The 26,472-nt window shown below is 40.5% G+C and overlaps 1 protein-coding gene and 1 long non-coding RNA gene across 5 annotated transcripts in view; one reads left to right on the top strand and one right to left on the bottom strand.

Annotated features, from left to right (window-relative positions):
- Positions 1–4,033, bottom strand: part of LOC146302859 (uncharacterized) — a 48,009-nt gene extending 43,976 nt beyond the window's left edge. Inside the window, exons 1-2 of the long non-coding RNA XR_014754499.1 lie at positions 3,898–4,033; positions 2,161–2,239 (exon numbers count right to left, since the gene is read on the bottom strand). This is a non-coding gene — a long non-coding RNA (uncharacterized LOC146302859). The remainder of the gene's footprint in view (positions 1–2,160; positions 2,240–3,897) is intronic.
- The window catches only part of znf185 (zinc finger protein 185 with LIM domain), a 95,198-nt gene that overhangs the window by 67,392 nt on the left and 1,334 nt on the right, over positions 1–26,472 (top strand). For all 4 annotated transcript variants that reach the window (XM_084697328.1, XM_084697331.1, XM_084697330.1 and 1 more), the window contains 3 exons: positions 3,802–3,831; positions 3,963–4,007; positions 4,130–4,195. In XM_084697328.1, coding sequence (XP_084553454.1) covers positions 3,802–3,831; positions 3,963–4,007; positions 4,130–4,195 — 141 coding nt within the window. The remainder of the gene's footprint in view (positions 1–3,801; positions 3,832–3,962; positions 4,008–4,129; positions 4,196–26,472) is intronic.

The following is a 26,472-nucleotide window of genomic DNA, read 5'->3' as shown; positions in this document are numbered from 1 at the left end:
CTTTCAAGTAATAAGCCCCCGTTGAAGTGTTGAGCAGGAAATTAGCTGGTCTGTAGAGATCTTGGGTTGGTGGTTTTACTGATGCAGAATTCGCTCAAATAAAATCGATAGACGTAACGAGTGGCACATAACGTGAAGTAGGCCTAACATTGCATTTTATTTTGTTTGAGTTTTAATAACTTGTCCAGTGCATCGGGGCAAGTAGCACTAGCCTAAATTGATCTTCCAGACTTGCCGTAAAAAAAAAATGTACTCTTCCCGGACAAGCCTTAGCTACATGGCTAGACTGTTGATCCAGATCAGAATCCATCATATCTTGGACACTCAAAATCAGCGAATCTTGCAGCCAAATCAAGTAGCCTATATTTATAGGCCTTTATATGGCTACAAACTTCTGCTCGGTTTCTAGCTGGCTACTTGTTACCAAGTTACAACTTTGTTGCAGGGGCATTCTTTGTCTACATTGCGAGCTAACAGTGTCCGGTAATTATGTCGCTATAAATAATGATGTTAAACCGAGACCACTAAGCCCTCAAAGAAAATGTAAGGTCAAAGAAACAAAAGAAAGGTTTGAGGTTACTCTGAAAATTATTAATAAAATAGGCTTCTAATATTAAACTGCTAAATCCTTCTCTAACTAGGCTCCTCTATGATGCATAATGAAACTTAACGTTTTTTAAGTAATCAATAAGCCTACGCTTGCCCTCATTACTCAAATGATGCCGTTCAGGGCGTTCAAATTACATAATAGGGCGATGATAGGAGGATAATAGGACATAATAGGGCAACCAACAAGTTGTTTATATCTGATTACAATTTAATAAGTTATCTAGCGCTGCATCTTCATGAGCTACATTTGGCCTCCTTCTCTTCCAACCAACCAGTATCACCTCTCCTCCATCTGAGTGATGCATGTCATTTTTACAAACTTATTATCAAGGGAACACAATGGTCAGAACTGTAGTCATACACTTAAATGCTTTTTGAAATATGTAAACACCAGGAGTGTATGGAAAGCTGGGGCAGCCACAAGCACACCCTCACAATTTCCCCAGAAATTGTATGCTCTCTAGTATTATATTAATTCGCAAAGTTATATATTCACAAATGTAAGTTTTCATGTAAAAAGCCTTGTTTTATAAGCTTTGTTTTGTAAGAAAGAAATTGAGCATTATTTTGTTAAAAAAGCAAAAAGCTGTGAAAACTTTGAGGACCTGTAAACATTATAGTAGCAGGTCGACTGATTTCCTTCTCACACTTTCCCATAGTCTCACAATGCATTTCTCTGTTGAAGCCTAGCGTCCAGGGACTTGAATGGGGCTGCTTTGAACAGGTTTTTTTGTGCTTCAAAACTATACGGTCATTGGATAAATGCTGCGATTATGTCCTTACCACGGACGCTCAGCGTAACGCACGCCGGGTTTCTGCTTGATGATTGGAGGATCAGTCGAAATACTTTTTAATTATAGTGATTTTGTGTTAAAAGTCGCCGAAGCTATTCGAGCTCAGTCCCATTAGTGGATTTTGCAAGTGTAGTCAAAAGACAAACTGCTGCAACCTGTTTTTTGGTATTTGTAGGCGAAATTGCTAGCCATTGCTAGCCAAATCGATGAGCCTGCGTTGTTGCGAATGACACACACAACCTGCATGACCCACAGAGCTTGTGGCCAACGTTGAGTGAGTTGTCATGGTGATTACAATTATTACAGCTCCTGATGGAGCTTTAGATTGGACATGGAAGATATAAAGCACATCTAGTAGGAAAAAAATATGAGCTATCTATAGCTCAAAATTACGCACCAATGAAAACTTGCTTGTGTTGTGTCTCGGTCCGGATCCGCCTATTGAGATACCTTGCCATAGACAGTAAAAGATACGCAGCAAGAACACACACGAGTAGGCTAGTTCACGCTTGCGCGCATAGGTTAGGCCTACTGCTGATTTGCTTATTTCCTATTTACTTGTTTGGTGGAGGCAATCCAGAATTACTGTTGGTGCAATTATAATCAGACCCCCCCCCCCCTTTAAAAAACTCTTCAGATCTGCACGATTCACACAAGTCACCCAACTGACGGAAAAAAAGCGGGAGGCGCCAAAAAGCGCATTGTTTGCATCCCTGAATAAAAAAATAAATGTAGCCAAAGAATGTGGACACCTTACCATCACATGTTTGGATACTTGTTGGACTTCCCATTCCAAAACCATGGGTATTATTATAGAGTTGGCACCCACTTTGCTGCTAAAGAAGCAAACACACACACACACACACACACACACAGGGGATTCATTTGGGTCACATGACGTCACTGCAGCTTTACGCCGCCATCTTAACGACTGACTCTGTCTCAGTCATACCTGCAATATGTCGTGCAGTTGGCTTCAATCAACAGCGAAAAAAGAAACCCTGGACTGGTATTTCATTCTATACCAAAAGACTAAAGGCTAATTCTCCTACTATTGTTGTAATGGATAGCATAATAATAGTTGGAGTTGTAGATCTTCTGTAGGACAATCCAGGTAGCAGCTATCACTAAAACTGAACATTTCTTTAACCGAGCCTGTTTCATTGCTTGCTTGAGAAAGTGACTTCCGTTAGCCAGGCTAGTTTTTCCCGTTTCACTTGGTCAGGCTATTTAAAGGTCTCGGACAAGTGACTTTTGTGCATGGAACGAAAATGTACTTGTCCAAAGGAAAAGTGCCTCAAAAAGTTAAGCCCTGCATCTGACATTAAAGAACATTATCCAGATCAATGACAGCTAGCCGTGAGCTAAGGGGCACTAAGATGAGTGCTAGCTGTTAGCCATTTAGTTAACAACTCGCTACCTAGTCGTCAGGGTAAACTACCACCAACATTATACATTTTTATTTTATTTTTTATAATACTTACATTTCCCATAATTAAATATAAATCCTTGGAGGCCGGGTGCCGCACTTTCACGTCTTTCACCCATCCATTCACAGCATATTGATAAGCATCCATACTCTTGAAAGCCTTCAAGCTATCCCCACTGTATGGGGAGGGGTTATGCACAAGATAAATGTTTATAGCTCTGTCATGGAAAGCCAATTGGGGCAAGCCTGGGGCAGATAATAAGGGACAAAAGAAAACTGGGGGTAACAAATAAGGATCGGAGCCTAAAATTGAAATGTTCTCGATATCTGTCTCTCTCTCATTCAAATGGGCAGTGTGGGCAGCTATACTGGGCAAGATCGGTCATAAATATGGCGGCGTTCTCTCTTTGGAATTTACGTCGGTGGCATCTATGGATAGGTAATGGTTAACAGTATGAATGTAGAGAGGGCTCAGCCTCCAAATAGCATCCCTTCTTCTGACCCGTGTTGGAGAAGTGGCAGTTATTGTGTGTATGTGTAGAGTTCTAACAATTCTTCAAAGTAAAGGAAGCTGCAGGAACACCTAGTAAAATCTGGCCATGATGATTAATTGCTTTAAGGTCAGGTTGACTTGCCCTACCTGTTTATTTGCTAAGGGGTGTTAGAGAGTGCTAGGGTTACTTCTGCTCCAGCAATCTTTGTTCTCTCAGCCCAACCCTCTCTACTTTCACAGTCTTTAATTACCTTTTGTTTGTACAATGATCTTGATCCCAACCATCTCTTCATCCAACCAGAACTCTACCTTGACCCAATTAGAACACCCTTGTAAAAACTTAACCTACACCAAGAACTGGTTGGAACCCACAATGAGTCCAACTAGAACCAATTCGAACCTTCAGGAAAAACATGACCAAAACCTCTAGATTTCCATCTGAATTATTTCCACTGACCCACATGCTCCTCTTACAGATCTACTGACCAGACACCTGACACCAAGAAGTGAGTATGAGACATTTTTGTTAAATTGGCATCATGCAGGTTAGAGTGACTTTGTTTTCTCCCTACCTCGGCCTCACTCTCTTTGTTCCCTTGTTCTGTTTCTTTCTGTATTTCCATCTCTTCTTTACTAGGAGTTTTGTGTTTGTGAAGGAGTATGTCAACGCCAGTCATGGAAAGTGAGTTCTAATCAAATATCTGTGAAATGTTGTTGATCTGTTGTGTGTGTGTGTGTTTGTGTGCACAGTATGTGTATGTCTGTGTGTGGTTAATAAGTAACGCTTTGGCCTTGTGTTTCCAGTGGCTCTGATTACGTAACATCGGAATCCTTTAGCTACTCCCACAGCAGCCCCTCCACTTACTCAAGGTAACATACACACCACATGACATACACACACAAGTAAACGCACAAACTCTTACCTTTCCCATCCTGCATCGACTCCTCTGAGGGAATCAGATATGTGTAAGCCAATGAGGCGGATGCTTCTCATGCCCCCATATCAGTGTATTGTTTACATCTATCCCTTTCCCTCGCTCTCACCAGCAACGACAGGGTTAGGTCCAAGGGTTGTTATCCATCTTAACTGTGGTGGAATGGAGCCCAACCCCAAAGTCTGTATGCAGAAAAACAATCGAGAAACCCAATGGAAAATATAGCTGCAAGCAGCAATGGGTGGCCAAGCAGGTCAGATGACCCAGAAGAAACTTTCGACATCCTCAGAAGAGGGTTCCGAGTAGCAAATTTGGCATAAATCCATCAAAGATTTGCTTAGATGCGACACAACTTTCTGTTTGCAGCTCTGCTGCCGATTTCAATTGGCTGTACTGGACAGACGGTTTCGAAAATCTGAAATAATGTTGATAGTTTGTGTGAGGATTGCAATGACTATATCCAGCTTGACTACAGGTAGCTAGCGACTGCAGTGTACCTGGCTTCCTTTGCAGTAGCTTACAGTCTCTCTAAACAGAGAATCAGAGACATGACAAACTTGTCGGCTTTGGCTGGATTCGAACCTCTGACGTTGCCGTTGCCAGGACACCAACTTATCCTAGTCCGCTATTCTCAGTGCTGGAAATCACAGTACAGTTACTGGTAAACATATAAGCAGTTTTTCCTGTGGCAAGCGGTTGTTCGATTTTGCACAAGTTTAAACAGCTGTAATTCAGTCCTATTCTGACATGTCAAGGTGATTGTGGTCTGAAGATAATCTGTCCCAAATTTGGTGAATATTTGATACATTTTGTAGGAGGAGTAGGACAAAACCGTTTTATTAGTTCATTCAAAATGGATTCGAGCCTACGACCTTGCACTTCAAAGGAGCCTGTCTTATCCCAGTGAGCCATTTTCAGCGCTGGGAATTGCTGTGTACAGTTACTGTTTACAAAAAGTACGCCGTTTGTGGCACGCATGGTCAGATTTGTCCCAAGTTTAAACAGTTGTAATTCAGTCCTATGTTGACATGTCAAGGTGATTGTAGTCTGAAGATAATCTGTGCCAAATCTGGTGAATATTGGATACATTGTGTAGGAGTAGGGGAAAAGGTCTCATCAATTTGTCTGGTATCAGGCATTAACATGCGTCAGACACGGGATCTCCTAAGATATCACGGGACATAGGAGTCACTTAAATACGACAAACAAATCAATAGTTATTGGTCAAAACACAATTTTGCATATTGTAGCGCCCCCTAGAACTTAAATGACACTACCTTTTTCAGACCTCTTAATAACAGGGTCATGAATCCATACACCAAGTTTAAAGTCAATGCATCAAAGATTCGTTAAGATATGACCTCAATTCCTTTTTTCCGGATCAGTTGCTGAATTTGATTGGCTCTTACTAACAAACGGTTGCAAAAATCTAATCCCCAGGGGATAACTTTTGTGAAGCTTGGTCTGAAGATCATCTGTGGCAGTTTTGAAGAAGATTCGACAAGAATTGTAGGAGGAGTAGCGAAAAAAACGTTTTATTCATTCATTCAAAATGGCGGCCTCATCAATTAGTCTGGTATCACGCGTTAACATGCGTCAGACGCGGGATCTCCTAAGATATCATGAGACATAAGAATCACTTAAATACAACAAACAAATCAATAGTTATTGGTCAAAACAAAATTTTGCATATTGTAGCGCCCCCTAGAGCTCAAACGACTACCTTTTTCTGACCTCTTAATAACAGGGTCATGAATCCATACACCAAGTTTAAAGTCAATGCATTAAAGATTCCTTAAGATATTACCTCACTTCCTTTTTCCGGATCAGTTGCTGAATTTGATTGGCTGTTACTAACAAAAGGTTGCAAAAATCTAATCCCCCGGGGATAACTTTTGTGAAGCTTGGTCTGAAGATCATCGATGGCTATTTTGAAGAAAATTCAACAAGAATTGTATGAGGGGTAGCGAAAACGTTTTATTCATTCATTCAAAATGGCGGCCTCATCAATTTGTCTGGTATCATGCATTAACATGCGTCAGACACAGGATCTCCTAGGATGTCAAAAAACATAAGAATGACTTAAATACGACAAACAAATCAACAATTATTGGTCAAAACCCAATTTTGCCTATTCTAGTGCCTCCAAGAGCTTAAATTACGATACCTTTTTTGGACCTCTTAATAACAGGGTCATAAATCCATACACCAAGTTTGAAGTCAATGCAACAAAGATTTGCTAAGATTTGACCTCACTTCCCTTTTGCCGGCTCAGTTGCTGAATTTGATTGGCTGTAACTAACAAACGGTTGCAAAAATCAAAAATCCATAGGATAACTTTTGTGAGGCTTGATCTGAAGATCATCCATGGCAATTTAGAAGAAGATTTGACAAGAATTGTAGAAGGACTGGCGAAAAAACGTTTCTCCATAACATTAAAAATGAAGGAGAATGTATACGACTGGGTATGATGTCATAGTGCGTTGAAATTGTCTTGATCCAGGGAATCCAATGATACCTCATTTTGGAAAATGCGGCATATGGTTCAAAGGTAACGTGTGTAAACACCCCTTCAACTTTGACCCATTGGTGGCGCTAGAGGGTTGGAATGGGAGATATGAAACTTGATTGAAGTTGAGAAATTGATGAGGGGACTGGTCCCAAAGAGTGTGCCAAATTTCACAACTTCTGACCATGTGGTTCTCGGGGCTGCCATAGACTCCCATGACAGATGTGTAACAATAATAAATATAGCTGCAAGCAGCGATGCGGGTTCCTCCGCAAAATGGCAAAATATTATAAAAATGTACATTGTAGAAGGTCAAGAGTTGGACAACAAAAGAGAAAAACTACTTCATGTAGGGCCAACTACAATAGGCTGAATGGGGATTTGAACTCATGAGCATAAGGTCACAAGGCAGACTCTCTATCCTCTCTGCTACACACCAACTGTTGAGAATGTATGAGTAGAAAGGGCAGAGTATTAGCTTTGGTCAGCTTTGGAAGAAGGGTTAAGGAACGGTCAACATTTCAAAGTGGAATTGCATGAAATTGCGAATGGTATTTCATAATGATGTCATCCTGTTTAACTAAACAGATATTCAAATTTAATACAGGCTAAAAGACTGCGGCTGGATTCACACCTGCAACCTTATACTTTGCAGGTCACTTTCCCAGTCCATTGAGCTATTCTCAGTGTTGAATATTGTCATGTTCAGTTACTGTATAAAAAAGTATGCTGTTTCTTCTGTGGTAAGAGTTGTTAGATTCAGCCAAAGTTTAAACTACTCAAATTCAATCATATTTTGACATGCCAACGTGAAATTGTTGATGGTACTTCAGAGTGATATCATCTTGAACCCAATAAGGTTTGAAAACCATCAGTCAAAATGATATTTGATTTATTGACACAAATATATTGAGGCAATGTGGACATTTACATAAATACACCCCTTTCAGACATTTTGTATTACATTTCTCATTCCATTTCACCCTATATAAAAATACACCTGCCCGCACACTATCCCAATCCATGCCGTTTACCTCCCTCCCAGCGCAAGTCACGCCAAAGCAGAAATGCTGTAGCGGACGCATGAGGTTTAGATGACGACCAAAAATTGCCTCTCACAGTCAAAACACACTGCTCTCAACACTGTTTCCAGAATTTCTCAAAGATGGCTTGAAGACCGCTTTTCAGAACCACAGTCAACTTACGATCAAGAATAGCCTCATTGGCAAAAGGTTTATGGCACAGCCCATGATCAACTCCTTGCGGACATTGATGTACAATAGCCGACTCTCACTTCCCATTAAACCATACAACATGCACTCTCAGAGTGACCAACAAGATTTTAACTAACAAACAAAAATATTAAAAAACATCTATCTGAACGAACGCAACAACTGAAAACCCTTGCATAGCTGTTGTAACCAAACTATTTTCCACAAGTTTTGTCATTTTTTGACATGCCACACTGCATGCTGGGTACCCAAGAACGCTGACGCTGATGATCTAGCTGTGCTCCGACTGCGTGATATGACAAGATGCTAGTGACGCGCTAAGGTCTCGGAGTCTCCTGAAATGGAACGCGTCTTTCTGCCTTGAAGCTGCGTGCGCATCATCATCAAGACCCCATGTATATGGCAAGATAACATCCAAGCTAACAATTTCTCCAAATCTGACTGCAGCTTTGTATACCATATGTACTGTGTTATGGTTGTTTGAGTTAAACAACTTGCTTAATGAATTAAATGGCTGTGAAATGTCAAAACCAACTATAAATGTATAAAAGAGAGAGTTCCAATCAAATCTGAATTATTTAAAGGTTTAAAAGACAACCTTTGCCTAAACTGACATGCACCAACTCAGAGAACTGAGTGTCAACATCCATTTACATCCACATTTAGTCTCTATTTTTTACTCTTAAGGCATAACTATGTTTAACTTAATGTCTGCACCTCTCTGTCACCAACTGTCTCTGGAGTGGGGGGTGGGGTTTCACAGGGTGTCTACAGGTGTAAACAAGTTAAATTTAAGACTTTTTAAGACCTTTTAATAGCACTTCCAATTGAAATTAAAGACCAAATTTACGATGGAAATACAAATCAAAAGTGGAAATATACAGTAATCTTCCCAAACACTGATGTCTGTTCAATATGAACAGTATGGTAAAATGAAAACAATCGGTTGAGTTTAAGAACATTGGCTAAATGTGTGTAATGTGAAAGGATAACACAAAAATGTAATTGCTGTCCTAAATTATATTTCTTATTACACAATGGTGGAGCAGAAACTAGCAATTCCATGAATCCTATGGAAACAAAGGCAAATGTGTGAGATGTACTGATGTGGAGCACAAATCATCCAAGAAGCAGTACTTCTCTTGAGTGGTTTTTATTCAGATGACTAATCATTGGATTCAAGTCAAAAGTCTATAACTTGAACTGGTTTCATTACTTAAGACACTAAAAGTCAGCAGCTTGGCATGCTGTGACATGGAAAGGATTAAACATTTAGACTTTCATCAAAGTAAAAAATGCTGGTTTGTCCTTTTTCATCAATGTCCTCAAAAAAGCAGTCTGCAGAGCTACTGTGTCTGTGGGGTGACTGTCTGTCTCTGGAGGGGCAAGCAAGGCCTGCAGACCTGTAAAAGTGAAGAAAGGATCCATGTCAGTTGTGAAAAGTGAAACTTTTTACATCTACACTTGACATAAACTACAGTTTTGACTGTGAAATGCAGTGGCATTACTTGAGCTTGACTCCAAATGTGTTGAACTGATGGAGACCTGGCCATGCAAAGTCACTCAAAACATTTGGCTCGATTCCTGTCTCTGGCAAGAGTATTTAGCTCTAAACTGGTCAATATACACATCTGACCAAAGACCAGCTCAACCTTTGCCTGTAAACAGTGATTCTGACTGTCAGAGACCTTTAAATAGGCAGACCGAGTGAAACTAGCCTGGCTAACGTAGGTCGCTTTCTCAGGAAAATGACAAATGAAATAGGCTTGTTTTGAAGGATCCTATATACTGGCTGGGGTCAGGGCTGAAGAAAAGCTGTCCAGCTAGAGGGGGGTAGTCCAGCAAGGGATCTGTTTTTCTCTCAGCATCCTGAACTGTGTTGAGCAGGCCTCTGCATGACCCTCCAGACCTGTAAAAGTGAAGAAAGGATCCATATCAGTTGAGTAAAATGAACCTTTTTTCATCTACACTTGACATAAACTACAGTTTTGACTGTGAAATGCAGTGGCATTTCTTGAACTTGAATCCAAATGTGTTGAACTGATGGAGACCCGGCCATGCAAAGTCACTCCAAACATTTGGCTCGATTCCAGGCTCTAGCAAGAGTATTTAGCTCCGAACTGGTCAATATACACATCTGACCAAAGATCAGCTCGACCTTTGCCTGTAAACAGTGATTCTGTCTGTCAGAGACCTATAGGCTGACCGAGTGAAACTAGCCTGGCTAACATAGTTCGCTTTCTCAGGAAAATGACAAATGAAATAGGCTTGTTGTGAAGGATCCTATATACTGGCTTCAGTAGACACTTGTCTACAAAAAGCAGCCCTCCCTGACGTTTTAGGACTAGAATTTAGTGAATTACGCTATTGTTTACACACTGCCAGTGAGTGAGCGAGCCGAGTCTGTCATTGAGGCTAAGTCAAAACAATGTACCCTCGGGACGCAGTCTCACTCCACTTGCAAGTTTTCCACAAATCACAAAAATAATCGGAGCATCTGGCTAAAAGCACAATTCCCACATCTCCTAAAGGCTTCCCTCCTCGAGGTTTGGTAACAAACACGTTTTTGGTGTCGACCAAACTGTAAAATGGTGAACTTATGAACATGACGCAACCAAAACATGGCTGCGCCTAAGCCTATGCGGTCTCCCTGGCGCATAGGCTTATTACAAAGACTTTCTCGACCCAAATCAAAATTCTGAGCCGACAGGTCTGTGGGGAATTGCTTGTTCTCCTAAAAGCTGCCCTTCTCTACCGTTTTTATGAATTCGCCGAGATGCTACATGATTCAGTAATTAAACAGAGGGAAAAAGCTAGCTACTTTTCGAGTTTGGTTTTCCGTCAATTAAAACTCACGATCTAAAGGTCTCAAAGTGCTCAAACCTTCACCATAATTCAAGAGTAGTGTACTTTCACGAACCCAATCATTGATTCTAGGTTAAAATGTGTAAAAATAGGACTTACCGAACGTGGCTGCCTCCAACACGGCTTTCAGGTGATTCCAGTTGTAAACAACAATGGCCGCCAAAAAATAATTTATATTCGTAACGGCGAGCTGCGATTGGAAGCAAAATGAGGGTGAGGGTGGGGCTTGGTCAGCACACCATTTCCAGAAAGGATGTGTGTGTGTCTAGCCAAGCTCGCGCATCAGTAGGTTGACCACCTGTTCTTCTTTGCGCTGTATAGCACAGCATTTTCAATATGCGACGTGCGGAACAAGGGGTGAAAATGCTGTGCGACACAACGCAAAGCGGGACATGTGGTCACCCTAGTGACAAGGGGCAGGATGAGTCTGTGAGAATTTGGAGCATGCGCACTGTGGAGCAATTCAATTGAATTCAATCATATATTGACATACCAAGGTGAAATTGTTTATGGTACTAAAGATTGATGTAGTCTTGAACCCTATTAGGTTTGAAATACAATCAGTCAAAATTATATTAGATTTATTGACACAAAGATATTGAGGCAATGTGGACATTTACATAAATACACCCCTTTCAGCCATTTTGTATTGCATTTCTTATTCAATTTGATCCTTTTTAAAAACATGTATTCTACACATCTGGAACAAATTTCAAGTTGATTGGATCTATGGTTCATGAGGAGAAGGGTTTTGAAGGTTGTACCAAATTTGGACAGTACAAGAAAATTCATAAGTCTGACAATATGGGTCCTTTTTTGTTCCCCATGAGAAATAAGGCATGTATACCAATTTTCAGGCATTTTGGAGTAATGGGGCGCTGGGGAAATCACGTAGACTTTGGACGTGTTTTATAGCGCCACCTATGTGCGCACATGGGCCACTAGCCGTGTGGAAGTAGTGAGGGACCTGTTGTATCATTGGGCCAAATTGGAAAAAATCGGGTCCAGGACTTTTTGAGCTGTTGGGCCATTTAGCGGAGAAATATAATAATAATAGGAATACTAACAAAAACAATAGGTTTCCTCCTACCGGAGGAACCCTAATAATAATAATACTAACAAAAACAATAGGTTTCCTCCTTACAACAATAACTTTATGAAAGTGAGGATACACTTTACTAAAGGATGTGTGTAGGTTATTAAATGTTTGACCAAATATAGCAGGCACATTTTTAAGTTGATAATTTTATACGGCCCCGGAATGATTTTGTAAATATCAAAATGGCCCTTTGCAGAAAAAAGGTTCCCCACCCCAGGCCTATAGGCATAGTACAGCCCTAAAATATATATATATATATAGGGCTGTCAAGCGATTAAAATATTTAATCGCGATTAATGTCATAGTTAACTTGCAATCGCAATTAATCGCACATTTTATCTATACTAAATGTCCCTTGATTTCTTTTTGTCCCATTATTTGTTCTCATTTTAATGCTCTATCAACATGGAAAAGTGGATCGTCCTGTTTTGTGCAAATATTTTTTTATTGAAAACAACATTGGCATGTAGTGTTCAATTTCACACAATTAAATTTCATACCCTTTCACTTAGCCTAATTATTTATTATTCATTTATTTGTTTATTTACTGTATTATATTCTACTTATCAAGCATTCACTAGGACTTCTTATCACTCTAGTATCACTCTTTAACCCACCTGTATCTGTTTTTGATGAGGGTCAGGCAGTCAGGTACAGCACATGCGAGTGCCCAATCGGCAGAGACAAGTGCCATCATATGGCAGCTTTGTTGATTTGGGCAGAAAAAAGTGTCCCGCAGCCCGCTCCCGCTAGAATGACAGTTGAATGTCACTTGTTTTTTTAAACTCTGATCTATTTAAACAACATGGGACACAGCACTGCGGCATGTTAAAACTAAGTCTCTGTCTAACGGACTAACATATACATATTTTTGCTAGCCTACCTGCTGCAAAATTACACCAAGACAAGTAGAGCTATTTTATCCAGTGTAATTTATCACTTACCACTATCTTGTTTTTTATCATCCTCCTCTTCCTTTCTCTTCTTCCTTTTTTGGCTTCCTGAAGCATAATTCTACTTTGTTATGACTGCCGACCAACGCGGTTTTTGTATTTTGCCAGCAGCACAGATCATGAGAGGGGCCTCTTGAGGGGGATCCCGATAACAGTGTCATTGCACTTTACTGCATTGACTATCAAAGGGGCGCTCACACGTTTGTCTTTGCATTTTATTCTTATCCAGTCGTTGTCTTGGGGCCCCAAGCCAGCTCGGCGCCCCAAGCAATTGCAACGGGCCTGTGCGTGTGTCGTAATTTATTTCCGGTACGGCTGCAGCTGCCTGACTTGAGGCAGAGAATGCCATTGGCTGCTTCAAGTCAGCCGACTGCAGAAGGCTGTCGGCGCAGCCAGCGCTGAAGTCGAACATACCTTAAGGCCGTTATATGCTACTCCGTACTATACGATTACGGACACATGGGAAGGGCCTACGCATAGTTGGAACGCCCTGAAACGCCCTCTCCGTCGAGACCTTTTCCGTGCACCGTTTAAATTCCTGTCAATCCGTCGTGCCGTGCTGTACGCGACGGATACCCATTGGCCGTGATTGTTTCCGCTATGACATCATTTCCAAACGACATCATTTCCGACTTCGACAGAAAGGCGTTTTCTCTAAGGTCTTCTTTTTGAAAGACGTCTGTGATGAGAACTTCTTGGAGAGAAATTTTATTGTGAGCTAGTTTATGCTCTACTCTAGCGAATTCAGAAACGTGAATTTGTTGTCTGTGCACTGACTGCCGCAGTTTAGTGACCTAGAGTAGTACATTGTAGTTTTGACTGTAGCCTACATACAGTTTGTATGGATCTTTTTGTTTCCAATTATATCAGTCTTTTTGTTTATCATTTTTCACATTGGATTATACACTTGGTGGAGAAATGAATTCACAAAACCAGAGCCTTGTCTATATCGCAGGGGTGTCAAACCCATTTTCACCGAGGGCCACATCAGCATGGTTGCCGTCAAAGGGCCAGTTGTAACTACGATGTAACGTCAGTAACGATGTAAAAACATGGTGTTTTTGTTGTAGCTTTTGTGAACATAGGGCATATTATGCTGCAATTTAAGTCAGCCTTTTAATTCTTGGACAATCTGCTGTTTTTCTTGGAGGATACATTTGTAAATTTTTCTCAGTGTTTGGTGACAAAATGCAAGCGCGCATAGTGCAAGAGCAAAACTTGTTTTGCCCTTCATCTGAACGCAGAATAGCTTTTTGACCTTAATGTAAAATAAACATTGCCGTTTTCCAATAGCCTAGGTAAAACCCTTGTCTAATGAAGGTGATGTCTTCATCATTGCTGGCTCCAAATTGTCGATAAGGGAAGCAGAAACATGCTAGCTTGGCTGAGTACTCTAACCAAGTTCGAGAGTGATACCAACTTGGGTTGAATGCCCGAGGACCTTGGCTGAAAATGCACATGGGGTAAGTTTGCAGAACCGGCTGCATTGGAGTGCTGTCATTCAAACCATGCTCGCCTTCACCCAGTTAAACTTTGCGTTTAACACTGATGTGCATACACTGCTTTCTAGCGGCGGGATGTCGTCACTTTGCCGTAACACAATTGAAATGCATGGTGAGAGATGTCGTTTATGGTCAATGCACGCTGTAAAGCAGCGTAGACTTATTTCAATAGCCCATTAATCTTCCGCGGGCCACATAAAATGACGCGGCGGGCCTTGAGTTTGTCTTTAATATAATATTATGTGACTGCACCTGCTGCACTCATCGTCTGACTAGTGACAGCTGGTAAGAGTGTCACACGTGTGATGAGAGGTGGGAGATAAACAACGACGATTTCTAACTTACAAAGACGCAACAAAGCAACGTGTTTTCGACAAAAAAACGCTTCTCCACCTACTGTTCTGGCGGTGAATTGTTTTCAGCACCCCCAGCCTTCGGAGAACCATAAAGGCAACAGAAATGCTAATTAATCCGTCCTATCCGGCGGCCCGCCCATCCGTAACGGACTCGGAGTACCATACTGGCACCTTTACTCTTTGGCCGGCTCGCAAGTGCGGCGTGCCTGTTGTTTTGTTTCCGGGGCCCGTTCGTCGTAAGGGTTGAAGCTAAGCTAATCCATTGTCCCTTTAGCCCGTTAACATTAGCGAGCTAGCTGAGAACCGCAAATATCGGTTCGTCGACGGCTGATCCGCATCCAAATCATGTGGTTAATTTCAATCAGGCTAAACTTATCAAGTGCACGAGCACCTCCTACTTCAAAAGGCAGGAAAAGGTCGATCACCAAAACCGTGATTTTCTTACGGTATGATGGCGGAAAAGACGAAAGAGAGAGCGGTGATATTCTCGCCATCTGAGCAAACTATTATAATGAGTCTCTACGAAGACAATAAGCATATTATCATGGCTAAGTCAAACACCACCACCGCTGCCAGAGCAAGACAGGCATCTTGGCAAAAAAATTGCCGATAAACTAAATGCGTATTTTGGTAAAATGGCTCATCTTTAGTGCCTTATTACCCCGATCAATCAGATCACATTTCTTTAAATGTGCCTGCTGGCAGTAGGCTTAATGGAAATTAATCATCGAATGAGATCCTGCTAGCGAAAATTATGATATCAACTTTTTCAGAATAAGTATAAAAACAAGGCCAAAGAGTATAATTGATACGAATTCATAGACACTTATGAGGATACATGTAGGCCTACTGAAAGCGCATGTACTAGGGCAGTGTTTCCCAAACTTTTTTTCTGGGGACCCATATTTTAAAAGCCACAAGCCTTCGCGACCCAAGCCAATAGACATTATTCGTAAATTACAAAATTAAGGTGGATTTGACCATTATTGAACAATAATGAGGATCAGTAGTGGAGCCAGAGGGGTGTCCGGGGTGGCACTGGACACCACTGACATCTAATTGGCCACCCCAAAATGTAATTCGCTATTGGAAATTTGATGCTGATTGACATTTCATTTGACCTCTTGTTGAAAGAAGCATTTATTTTGCTGCGTTGCATGAATTATTCAAATCAAAGAGAGACATTTGTTGTGAGATACAAAGAATAAGAACAGACAGCAGAATAAAGAATATTTCCACAGCTCCAAAAGCTTGCATTGGGTTTAGGTTTCCTGATTTTTTTTTTACAAATGTTGATTAGCCTACAGTAGCTGTGTACAGTCACTTCGACTCCAATAACAGACAAACTGAGACAGTCAGTAGAATTGTACTCCGATTTAACATTTTTTTATAATCTGGTTTTAGAACAAAAAAGTGTCTTTGTCTCAAGATTTCTACAGTGCAGCTAATTTAATGCTCAACACTTGGGGCTTATTACTTGAAAGAGGAATTATTTAGGCTATTTCAGTTACTATCAGGTCTTGGAAATACAGTGACTTAAGTAGGCAAATGGCTAGTAGAACATTTCATAATAATTTCAGTTAATCAAACAGCTGCAAGACCCATAAAACATTACTAATTCAACTTTGGTAGTGTAACCAAGCTCTTTGTAAGTTTGGTTTAGATCTAATTGTATATGATCCTGTGGACAGAAAGACACAGACACTGTCTTTTTTCATAACTTGTATTTTACCACTGCTCTTCTTGACATCGCTATTCGAACAGCCCTCACTGATTTCACAAATGCGTTCAGTATCAAGCCTACGGAAACTCACATAGAAAGGTCTGCTACAGTAGACTATTCTCAGGATTTGCAAGTTAGCTAAATTTATACTAGCCTATATCTTAAATAATTTTGTAGATATAACAATGGATTATGCCACTAAATGAGTGACTTGGCTTTATTTCTGGACATACTGTCCACAACCAGGACTGGACTGGGAAAAAATTTTTTTTGGCCCAGACGTTCCACAGATTTAATTTGGTCTTGTTTAGGCCAATTCCAAAACTTTTCTTTGCTATTAGTTATCATAATATATATGAACATACTTATTATACTGTAAATTTGTAATGTGGTTGGGCACCAAGTTATTTATATTTTTCAAGTCCATTTCTGCTTGATTTCTGCTACCTGTCAAGTCAAATTGCAGTGTTTTTTGGGGTTTGTAAATTCACTTTGTTTTATAAATAAACTGTGTACTGTGTTATTTCTGTAACACAGAAATGCTATTATAAGTCCCTGGAGCTTGAGCTTTTTTTCCTAAACATTTTTGTATGTTCCAGCACTTATAGACCCAGATTATACTGTATATATTTAATTAAAACAGTGACCCAAGACTCTGGACAATGGACCCCCAGAAGTAGCCTTGGCCACCCCGTATAAAACTCTAGTTCCGCCACAGATGAGGATATTCTAATGTTATTTTATTGTTATTTCAGAACTTGTAGGCCTACTGCCATTGTTAATAAGCTATCTCAAACTGAGTGATCACTTCTCGCTGAACAATTGAACCAGCAATATTTAAAGAAGTTATCCAATAAGTGCCAAATTGGCGATTAAATATAGGCTATTAAAAAACATATAGCCCATTTCTTCTTATTTTCAACATTCATTTGAACCAGAAATATTGGAACAAATATGTAATAATTATAAAAAGATTACAAATTATACAAAACATGTTGTACCATTTCAACATTGCTAATGGTAGGTAGGCCTGTCTGCGTTTTTGTAGCGCGTTCCAGTCCGGGGTGCTGTAGGAAAGCGCAACACGCAGATCAGGCGCAGCATTCAGTCGGTTTTTGTGCTTTGTCTTCATTTTTGTGAGCACAGAAAATCCCAATTTGCACATGTACGTGGTAGTGAAAGGAATAAGCATAGAAATACTGGCCCTACTGAGGACATGATATTCTGACAAAATGCTAAATCCAGAATGACGATAAGGTCACAGATCCATAGGGTCAGTGCGATCGCAGCTGAGCTGCAACAACTGGATTTCTTCTACAAGACTAAGCGTCAACTCAAGCCAAGTATCAGGACTCTAAAATTCGAAGGGATTTTGCATCCTACTTTTATCATTCAGAATGGCATACTCTCTGTTGGAAAATAGCAATCAAAGTTCTCAATAAGCGCAACAACATGAGTTTGAGTAAGCGCAGATAGCTGCTGGTCTTTCAAATAGGGGAAGCTCATTTTCGGCCTAAATCATATCCTATTTTACATTAATTTTCTAGTTCACTGGCTAGTTCACCCCTACGACACTAGCCTAGCCTACTTTTTAATTTACATTTATTCATTTAGCAGATGCTTTTATCCAAAGCGACTTCCGAGAAAGAGCTTTACAAAGTGCATGATAACTAAGTTACTGATAATAACAACAACAAGAAGCATTGCGGGTAGTCAAAACATGAAGCACACATTGTGAACAATCGAAATAAGTGCCAAAGGGAAGAACCATAAGAGCATGTAGTTAAACAAGTTACAATTAAACAACATGAATCGCTATGAATCATGAGTCAGGTGGCTGAGCGGTGAGGGAGTCGGGCTAGTAATCAGAAGGTTACGGAATTGATTCCCCACTGTGCCAAATGATGTGTCCTTGGGCAAGGCACTTCACCCTACTTGCCTGGGGGGAATGTCCCTGTACTTACTGTAAGTCGCTCTGGATAATAGCGTCTGCTAAATGACTAAATATGAATGTAAATGAATGAATGAAGGAACGATCAACGAAACAATATTAAACTCAAAGAAAATGTGGGAAGTAGGTTAAACTGAAACAAGGCATGTGGTGTAGCTATAATTTTATGAAATGTATGATGAAAATTTGCCAGCAACTTCGCCCAAGCCAATACCAAGAAAGGTTGCAGCAGTTTGTCTTTCGACTACACTTACAGAATCCGCAATGGGACTGAACTTCAATAGCTTCGGTGCCTTTTTATAGTACAAAATTAGTGTCAATAAAAAGGAGATGCAGTCTTTCGACAGACCCTCCAATCATCACGCGGAAGCCCAGCGTCCAGGCCAGCCTCCTCCATTCACCCCCATAGACGCTGAGCGTCCATGGGCGGGACATAATCTCAAGTTTCGAAGCACTGAAAAAAACTGTTCAAAGCTGAGCTTCAACATGAAAATGCACTGTGGCGCTACGGGAATGAATGAGACGGATATTAGTCAGTCGACCTGTTAATATATGTAGCTGATTCTGAATGAACTCGTCTTCAATATGAACGTGTTCTAACGCATTTAAATTATCTAACACAATAGTAAATATTTGACCATTAATTTATTTAAGAAATCGCCAGTGGCAGAGATGCAGATCGTGACAAGGCGACCCCCAAAAAATCTTTAGCGACCCACCTGAGGGTCGCGACCCAGTCTTTGGGAAACACTGTACTAGGGTGATATCAGGTAAAATGGGCCACTTTTTGGTAAATTGTTTGGGACAATAATACAATACCATATATGCCTTTTGCATGTATTTTTATGATTACTAATGACTGTTTTTGATCATTTTTGTTGAAATGATGTAATAAAATATAATTATTTAGGCCCTACAGTTCTTGAAACATCAGCTGTGCCAACTTTTTTGGCACAAGCAGTTTCAGGTAAAATGGACCAGCTGTTCAGGTAAAATGGGCCAGTGAAACTGCAAAGGGAAATAGTAATTTATCATCAATTTTAATTTTAAAACACAGTTGCTTATACAGCCACAAAACATTTAAACTGCATTAAACAACCATATTCATATGTGCCATAATTAAAAATAAAAATGATCCTGAAGCCCAGACTCGTCACAGTTCCATATATATGTGACGGTGTGCCCTCAATACCCAGCTTGACCAAAAGGCTCTCATACTGGTTAAACCACTGGCTAACCACCTCTTTGTTGAGTCCAGCAGCCCATGGTGCAGACAGGACCTCTGGCTTGCGCATCCCAAGCTCTGGGTTGTGCTTTAGAAAGTTCTTAAACCAGTAATATCCGGCCCTCCCTGCTGTCTTGGAGAAACCAGATATGTTGTTCTTGGCTGCAAAATCAAAAGCCACTTGCCGGACATCACGTTTTGTGAAGGGAAACCCCCTATGCGCCAATGTGTTGAGGGTGGCAGCAAGCTCCCTTTCCGCCTCCTGTGGAAGGTTGGGCTTCCGCCCTGACACATGTTCACTGCCAGTCACCTTTCCACTGATGCGTCTTTGCAGTGTTGATTGCGGCACACCCCATGCTCTTGATAAGAGGTGCACACTCACTGTAATTCCTTTCTTCTCTCCTTCCATGTATTCATCTAAGGCCCCCTTCATCCTCTCCTCTTTCCACGGATTGTAATTGTTTGGCCTTCCTTTCCATCCCTGTTTTATCTTTGTATCCTTTCCTCTCTGGTCCTTGCTCCTACTCTCTTTTCTCTCTTTTTCCTTCTCCCTTTGTCCTCTCCTCTCGCTTCCTTCTCCTTCGCCATACTCACTGTACATAAAATATCTACTACCATTATTACTGTTGGGGGGGTCATGGTGTGACACACACACCCACACCCTCACACACACACTCCAACACATGTGTGTTTGTGAGTGACACAGATGATGGCCCATTTTATCTGAAACCATGTTGCCCATTTTACCTCAGTGGGTTAAGGTAAATTGGACCACCAAGAAAAACATAACTTTTTCAAAAAATATGTTCTTATACCAAACTAACAACATTATTTGTGATTGATGCCATCAAGACAGATATGCAGTTTTTTTATGTGCATGTTTAAAAAAAAGAAAAAAAAGATTTATCATCCTTATAATAGTTTAATTAGATTTGGTATGCCAGGCTACTTACCATGCAGCTTTCTGGTGCAGTATTGTTTGAATTATTGGCCCGCCCACCATAGCAACCATAAAGCAATCAAATCCCCTGTTACTTGTCAGGGCTGGGACCCCCAAACCTTAAATGGCCCCTTTTACCTGATATCACCCTATAGAGTATATGTGTATATGCATGTAGGCCTATGTGTAAATCCCTCTTTGATTTCATTGACTGGGGCATGGCCAGGAATATGATGAATTGATTCATCAGCTGGTTAAGCGCCAAGTACACTTTTCTTACACCAACGCATGCTGTGGCTTTGCCAATGTTTTTTGCATCGCCTATACTGTATAAAAATGTAGCCTACCTGACGCGAAAAACCTCAAGGCTATGCAGAGAGTCTGAAGCACAGTAAAAGTTTCAAGTAGCTTTATTGTCCATTTCTTCACGTCAACACATAAAAAGGAATCTATATGACGTTTCCCACTCTCCCACAGTGAAACATAAAAAGCACAGGCACAACAGATAAGACATTTCTTAGAACATAGCGTTAAATATTCACATACAGCAGCATAAGGTCATAAAGCATAGCTTGCTGCGGCGTGTGATATTTGCAATGTACGGCCCGAGAAGGTCTTGCAAATAAACAAGTCCTTGTCGGCTGAATCGATATCGCTCAAACAAGAACTCATCCGTGTGAAATAAAGGATCTTGAGGATCGTGAAGAACTCGTTGGTATGGAAAGTTAATCTAACTATATCTCCTTGGTCAGCATGGTCTCTCAAAAAGGGAGCTGCCAATTATTTTCCGGGGGTGTGGCAAGCTTATCCAGCTACACTTACGTTAGCCTGCTCTCGAGCAGGTTAGTGCTAATTGATATGTTACTATGGTGATTTATCTAAACTTGCTTCCACGAACCAAAAATAGGGGCGTGTTTTATCTTAGCCTGAAAATTAGCTCGCTAAACTGCTTTGCGAGCTACGACGAATACCCCCCCGGTCTAGCTAATTCTGGTGTGGTGTTGTTGTTTTTCTAACGTTACAAGTTGTCGCAACAGCATGTAAAAAAACCTACAAATTGCGTTAATCGCGTGATAAAAAAATTACGCTGTTAAAATGGGTTTGCGTTAACGCCGTTAATAACGCGTTAAACTGACAGCACTTATACATGTGTATATATATATATATATATAATATAGCCAGATAGCAGCGCCTGTTGATGCTGGTGTGTGATTTCTGCACAGTTTTCTGTTTGAAAGCTGAAGTATAAGAATGTTTTGGCATTCTACTTCAGATTTCTACACAAAGTAAAGACATGCACTTCTTCAATTTCACACTTGGCGTTTGTTTGACCTCCTTGTCGTTTGTCTATGGCCGCAGTGCAGCTACAATTCACTGAAGCTCTCTTACTAACTAAACGTTGCCCTCAAACAAATGATCATTGTGTAATAAACGCTGCAGTGTTTAATCGAAGGACACATTTGGAACTCATTATACTAATTAAAATTACATCAACAATGACATGTAAAAATAGAACAACGCAACCGCAGAATTACGTACAGTATACTAATCACAAACAACAACCTCCTGAGGGTATAAGCTTTCAGAATATATATGGTTTTAATGGTTGGTATCAGTTTTGCCTTCATGTTACAGACTAACATGTAGTAATGAAATACTACGAATTGCCAAAGTCGAGCAACATTGTTAAATTTGGAAGACAATTTGAAATAAAGGGTTTTTCTTCTTTTATTCCAGTCATTAGAAAAACTAACATGTTAGCTAAAGTTAACTCCAGATTAGCTCACGGTTGTTACGGCAATATAAAAAACACCAGCAAATTATTTTGTAGCTACTTGGAAAAAACATCCTTGTCATCTCTTTCTGCCTGAAACAGACGCCTAGGTCTGAACACGGCCAAAAGCACAACATATTTCAGACCCAGATTAAGAAATCAACAAATGCTGTTCCACTTGTAATGGGTAAATAAAGTATGCTATTGTAGTGCTAGATGTAGGTAAAAAGCTTGCTTATCTAGCTAGTAGCTTGCTTATCTAGCTATAATCCTAATGTTTGCAGAAGGATCTTTGTGACTTAACGCAAACTAATGCTATTATAGTCAGAGAATGTCTCATAAGGGTGCTCTGGCCACTGAAGGGAAAACTTGGGCAACTCTGACTTACTTTCCTCTTCTTCTAAAAAACTCCTTATGTCCATCTCGTCTGTGGAACAGTCATTTCTGAAGTGCTAGCTGCAAGCGCGATGCGTCGATCAATGAGTACGGGGGTTGAATCTGCGTGCGTGATGCCGTTTGTCTAGAAAACGTGGAGTGGAATTCTATTGCTATGGGTATTCTCTCTACTGAAAGTGGAACGGATTTGATTGTGAAGCAATGGAAAGATCGCTGGACTAGTAGACCAGTCATGCACTAATATTTTGATCGCAAAAGTGGGGGGGTCCAAACGACGACTTTGGGGGGGGACGTGACCCCCCCAAGTTACATTGCAGCGACGCCCATGGGGTAGAGAATAACAGAAATGTATTTCGAATTCACACCTCAAACAAGTTAACCTAGACGCAAAACTGTACGTCCAAATCCAAAAAACAAGGATATTTTCAGAGAACGAAGACTTATGCCGAAACCATTGATACGTTTACCCAATTCTGTTTTCATGGTGCGTGTCTGTTTGGTTGCCACGGTGATGGTGCAGCTGTGATCGCTAACGAGCTGGGCAGAGTGAATAACAAATTTAGCTAGAATCCACACCTCAAACAAGTTAACCTAGATGCAAAACTATGCGTCCAATCCCAAAAATAAGGATATTTTCCAAGACCCAAGACTGCCGAAACCTGATATGTCCTTTATATGTCTGTGCGGTCAGAAATACAACTCTACCGGCAGTTTTAAAATCGTCTTCCTTTCGGCTTTCTCTGACTAATTTTACCCACCTCTCCATTGAAGTTAGTGAGAGAATTTGAAAGGTTGCTCTCGCTTCAAGGCTCATAGCTGAAAATCTGTAAATGTGAGCTCTTTAGTAGCTACATTTGCTGAAAGAGGATCATTTTTCTTACATTTTAAGATATAACTTGTTTCTGTAAGTTAAACTATATGAACGGTATAGGAATTTGATTGACAATTTAGTTGAATATCAGAAAAAGATGCATAAAAATCAAGAAAGAGCAAAAATTGTCATGTATTTCAAACAGTCATCATTCAAAATTGGCTGAATATTTGAAAATGCTAAATCATTTGGGAATGGTTGAATGTCTTGTGAACATTTTAAAGGTTGAATGGTGTCTCTAGCTGAAAGTATGCTGAAGAAGTTAAGTTTGAAAGAGGAGGAAGCTTTTTTAATGATTTGATAGGATTTACCAGTACTTTTAATGGGACAATAATTTGCATAAAAACCTTAATATATTAAAAAGTATAAAAGTGGGAAATAAGAAAAGTCATAGCACACATCTCCTGAAGAAGCTGACCATTTTGGTACCAAAATTGTAGGAATCGGTGAAAGTATGCAGGACTAGTTAAAGGGGGGCGAACAAACTAAGAAGTTGGAATAATAAAAAGAAACAGGAAAACAATAGCTTAACAGCATTCTCACATTAATAATATATATGTGCGAGAACAAAGGTTGTGCCCTTGCCAAAGGCAAAGCACACCCAATAAAACCTACAATAACAATAGGTCTCCTCCTACCGGAGGAACCCTAATAAGAATACGTATACCTTCTAGGTATACGTATTCGCGGCTTGGCCACCAGGGCTTAATTTGAGCCGGAACACGCCGGAACATGATCCGGCACCTCCTGTATCACTATGAGAAAATTATTCGCCTGAATGAAAAACATTAATGACTGTTTGTGTAGTGTTCAATTTTGTTATCTGCGTTGTTAGTCTTTATTCCCTATTTAAGTTCCACAAAAATCTTGTGTTTGCATTTTCGATACGTTTTGAGGTGAATTTTCAGGTTAAGACAGAGGGGGAGGCACTTCAAGTGACACTTGCGCTTGTGCTGATTGGCTAGCTGATTCGAGGGCTCCGCGGGATTGGTTTCTCGTTTCTTGCAACGTAGCAACCGTGGTAAACATTTTCTAGGTTTCTCAGTTTCAAAATCAAGGAGAAACTTATGTGTCTGCACACCCAGTCTTGTTTGATACGTCTCTGTACGATTACACAGACGTTAACAAAAAAAAAAGATTCCTGGCGCAGGGTCGCCGAGGTTGTCGGTGTCCCTGGTGTTTTATTGTACTTTTAAATTCAGTGTAGTCACATTACGTAACTTCCCTCTGTGCTAGCTGCATAGTCTAGGGCTACAGTAGCTCACCTGGCACACGATTGACATTCAACGTTGATCTGCTGGCTGGCAGGCACTCGCTCGCCATACAGTGAATGTCTAGTGGCTAGCCGTAATCTAGCGATTGATTTGCGGAGATCTCGAGTAATGTAATAAAAGGTTAGTAGACTACACATGTCAACGAATTATGTCTGATAAATCTTTCTTTCTAAGTCCTTGCATCATGTGTGTGAAAGCTGTATTTTGATTGAGACAGGAGCACATATATATCAATAATGATCGATATTGTGAGTACATGAACCCAATTCTGCACACAACAGTGACCTTTAGAGAACTCCAACTCTGTATTAACTGGCTGCGCAGGGTCAGGCACGCCCCCGAGCGGCAAGCGGTGCAGAGTGTAAAAAAAATGCTGTACAGTATCCATGGATACGCACCATTAAGGCCGAAATATGCTTCTGCGTCTCCGTTTACGGATGGGCGGACGCACGGATACGGATGGATAGACTGCGTTCATGGTTCTCCGTAGGCTGTGGGTGCTGAAAACAATTCACCGCCAGAAGAGTAGGTGGCGCAACGTTTTTTTGTAAGACGTCGAGTGTTTATTTACCTAGGTTACCGAGAAGTCGGAGCAAATTTACAAATTAGCCGTTTAATCAATAAAATATGCACATTTTCAGCAACTACACTTCCCATTTCTCGTCACATTTTAATTCAGATGCTGATTTACATGTACTGTTTAGCTGAAATATGAATTGTAAAAATGTACAGCAATGGCGGTCAAAGGATTCTGTTCGTCCTGTTTATCACGGCAACCCCTTCCCTGATGCAAGCAGTTCTTAATACTGACCAATCACAGCCAAGGGGGTCTCCGTACCTCTCGACGGATAGTTATAAAATTCAGGAGGTGCACGTCAAGCTCTCCGAGGCTCTCCGTTGGCTGATGGAGAGCTCGTAGAGGGCGTTCCACGCAAGGGCGTAGGTTTGGTCTCAGACTTGGTGGGGACATCCACCCATCAACCCCCCCTCTCCCCCCCCCAGAGAGAAAATTGAGATGCCATTCTGTATATTATAAAGAGCTAGTATAACTGTATAATCAAAAAAATGCACTATCCAAAAAAGAGACTGTGATGATAAGACTGTAATGCTGAACAACAAAATGTTTTATTATCATAAACCTCACCTGAAGCCCTGATGATGTTTCCTCAGCCTGCTCTACATCTGGAGTGTTTTCATGCTGTCTTTCCTGCATACAAAATGATTCATTCATTTTGTAGCCTATCCTATGGCTAGCAAGTTTAACCCTCCTACCATATTGTATACATATTGTGTTCTTTGGACATTTATAATCAAATAATGATTCATTATATTTGAATAACCAACAGTGTTAACTTATTCACATTGCCAACTGTTTTTCCAGCACCTGTCTAGCAATGCAGTGACAGTCCATCAACTGTGAATTTGTCCTAGGCTAGACTCCTAACCTTGTTTGAAAGATTAGCTACAGAAGCTAGGTTTAGCTGTAACAATATCCTGAGTAACATATAATATCACCAGTTAATACTTTTTCCACAGTAGAAT

Source organism: Hypomesus nipponensis, chromosome 1 (genome assembly GCF_054491055.1).
Source record: "Hypomesus nipponensis isolate SF chromosome 1, ASM5449105v1, whole genome shotgun sequence".
Lineage (NCBI taxonomy): Eukaryota > Metazoa > Chordata > Actinopteri > Osmeriformes > Osmeridae > Hypomesus > Hypomesus nipponensis.
The sequence above is the reverse complement of the archived record's forward strand: the minus strand, read 5'-3'. Positions and strand labels throughout refer to the sequence as shown.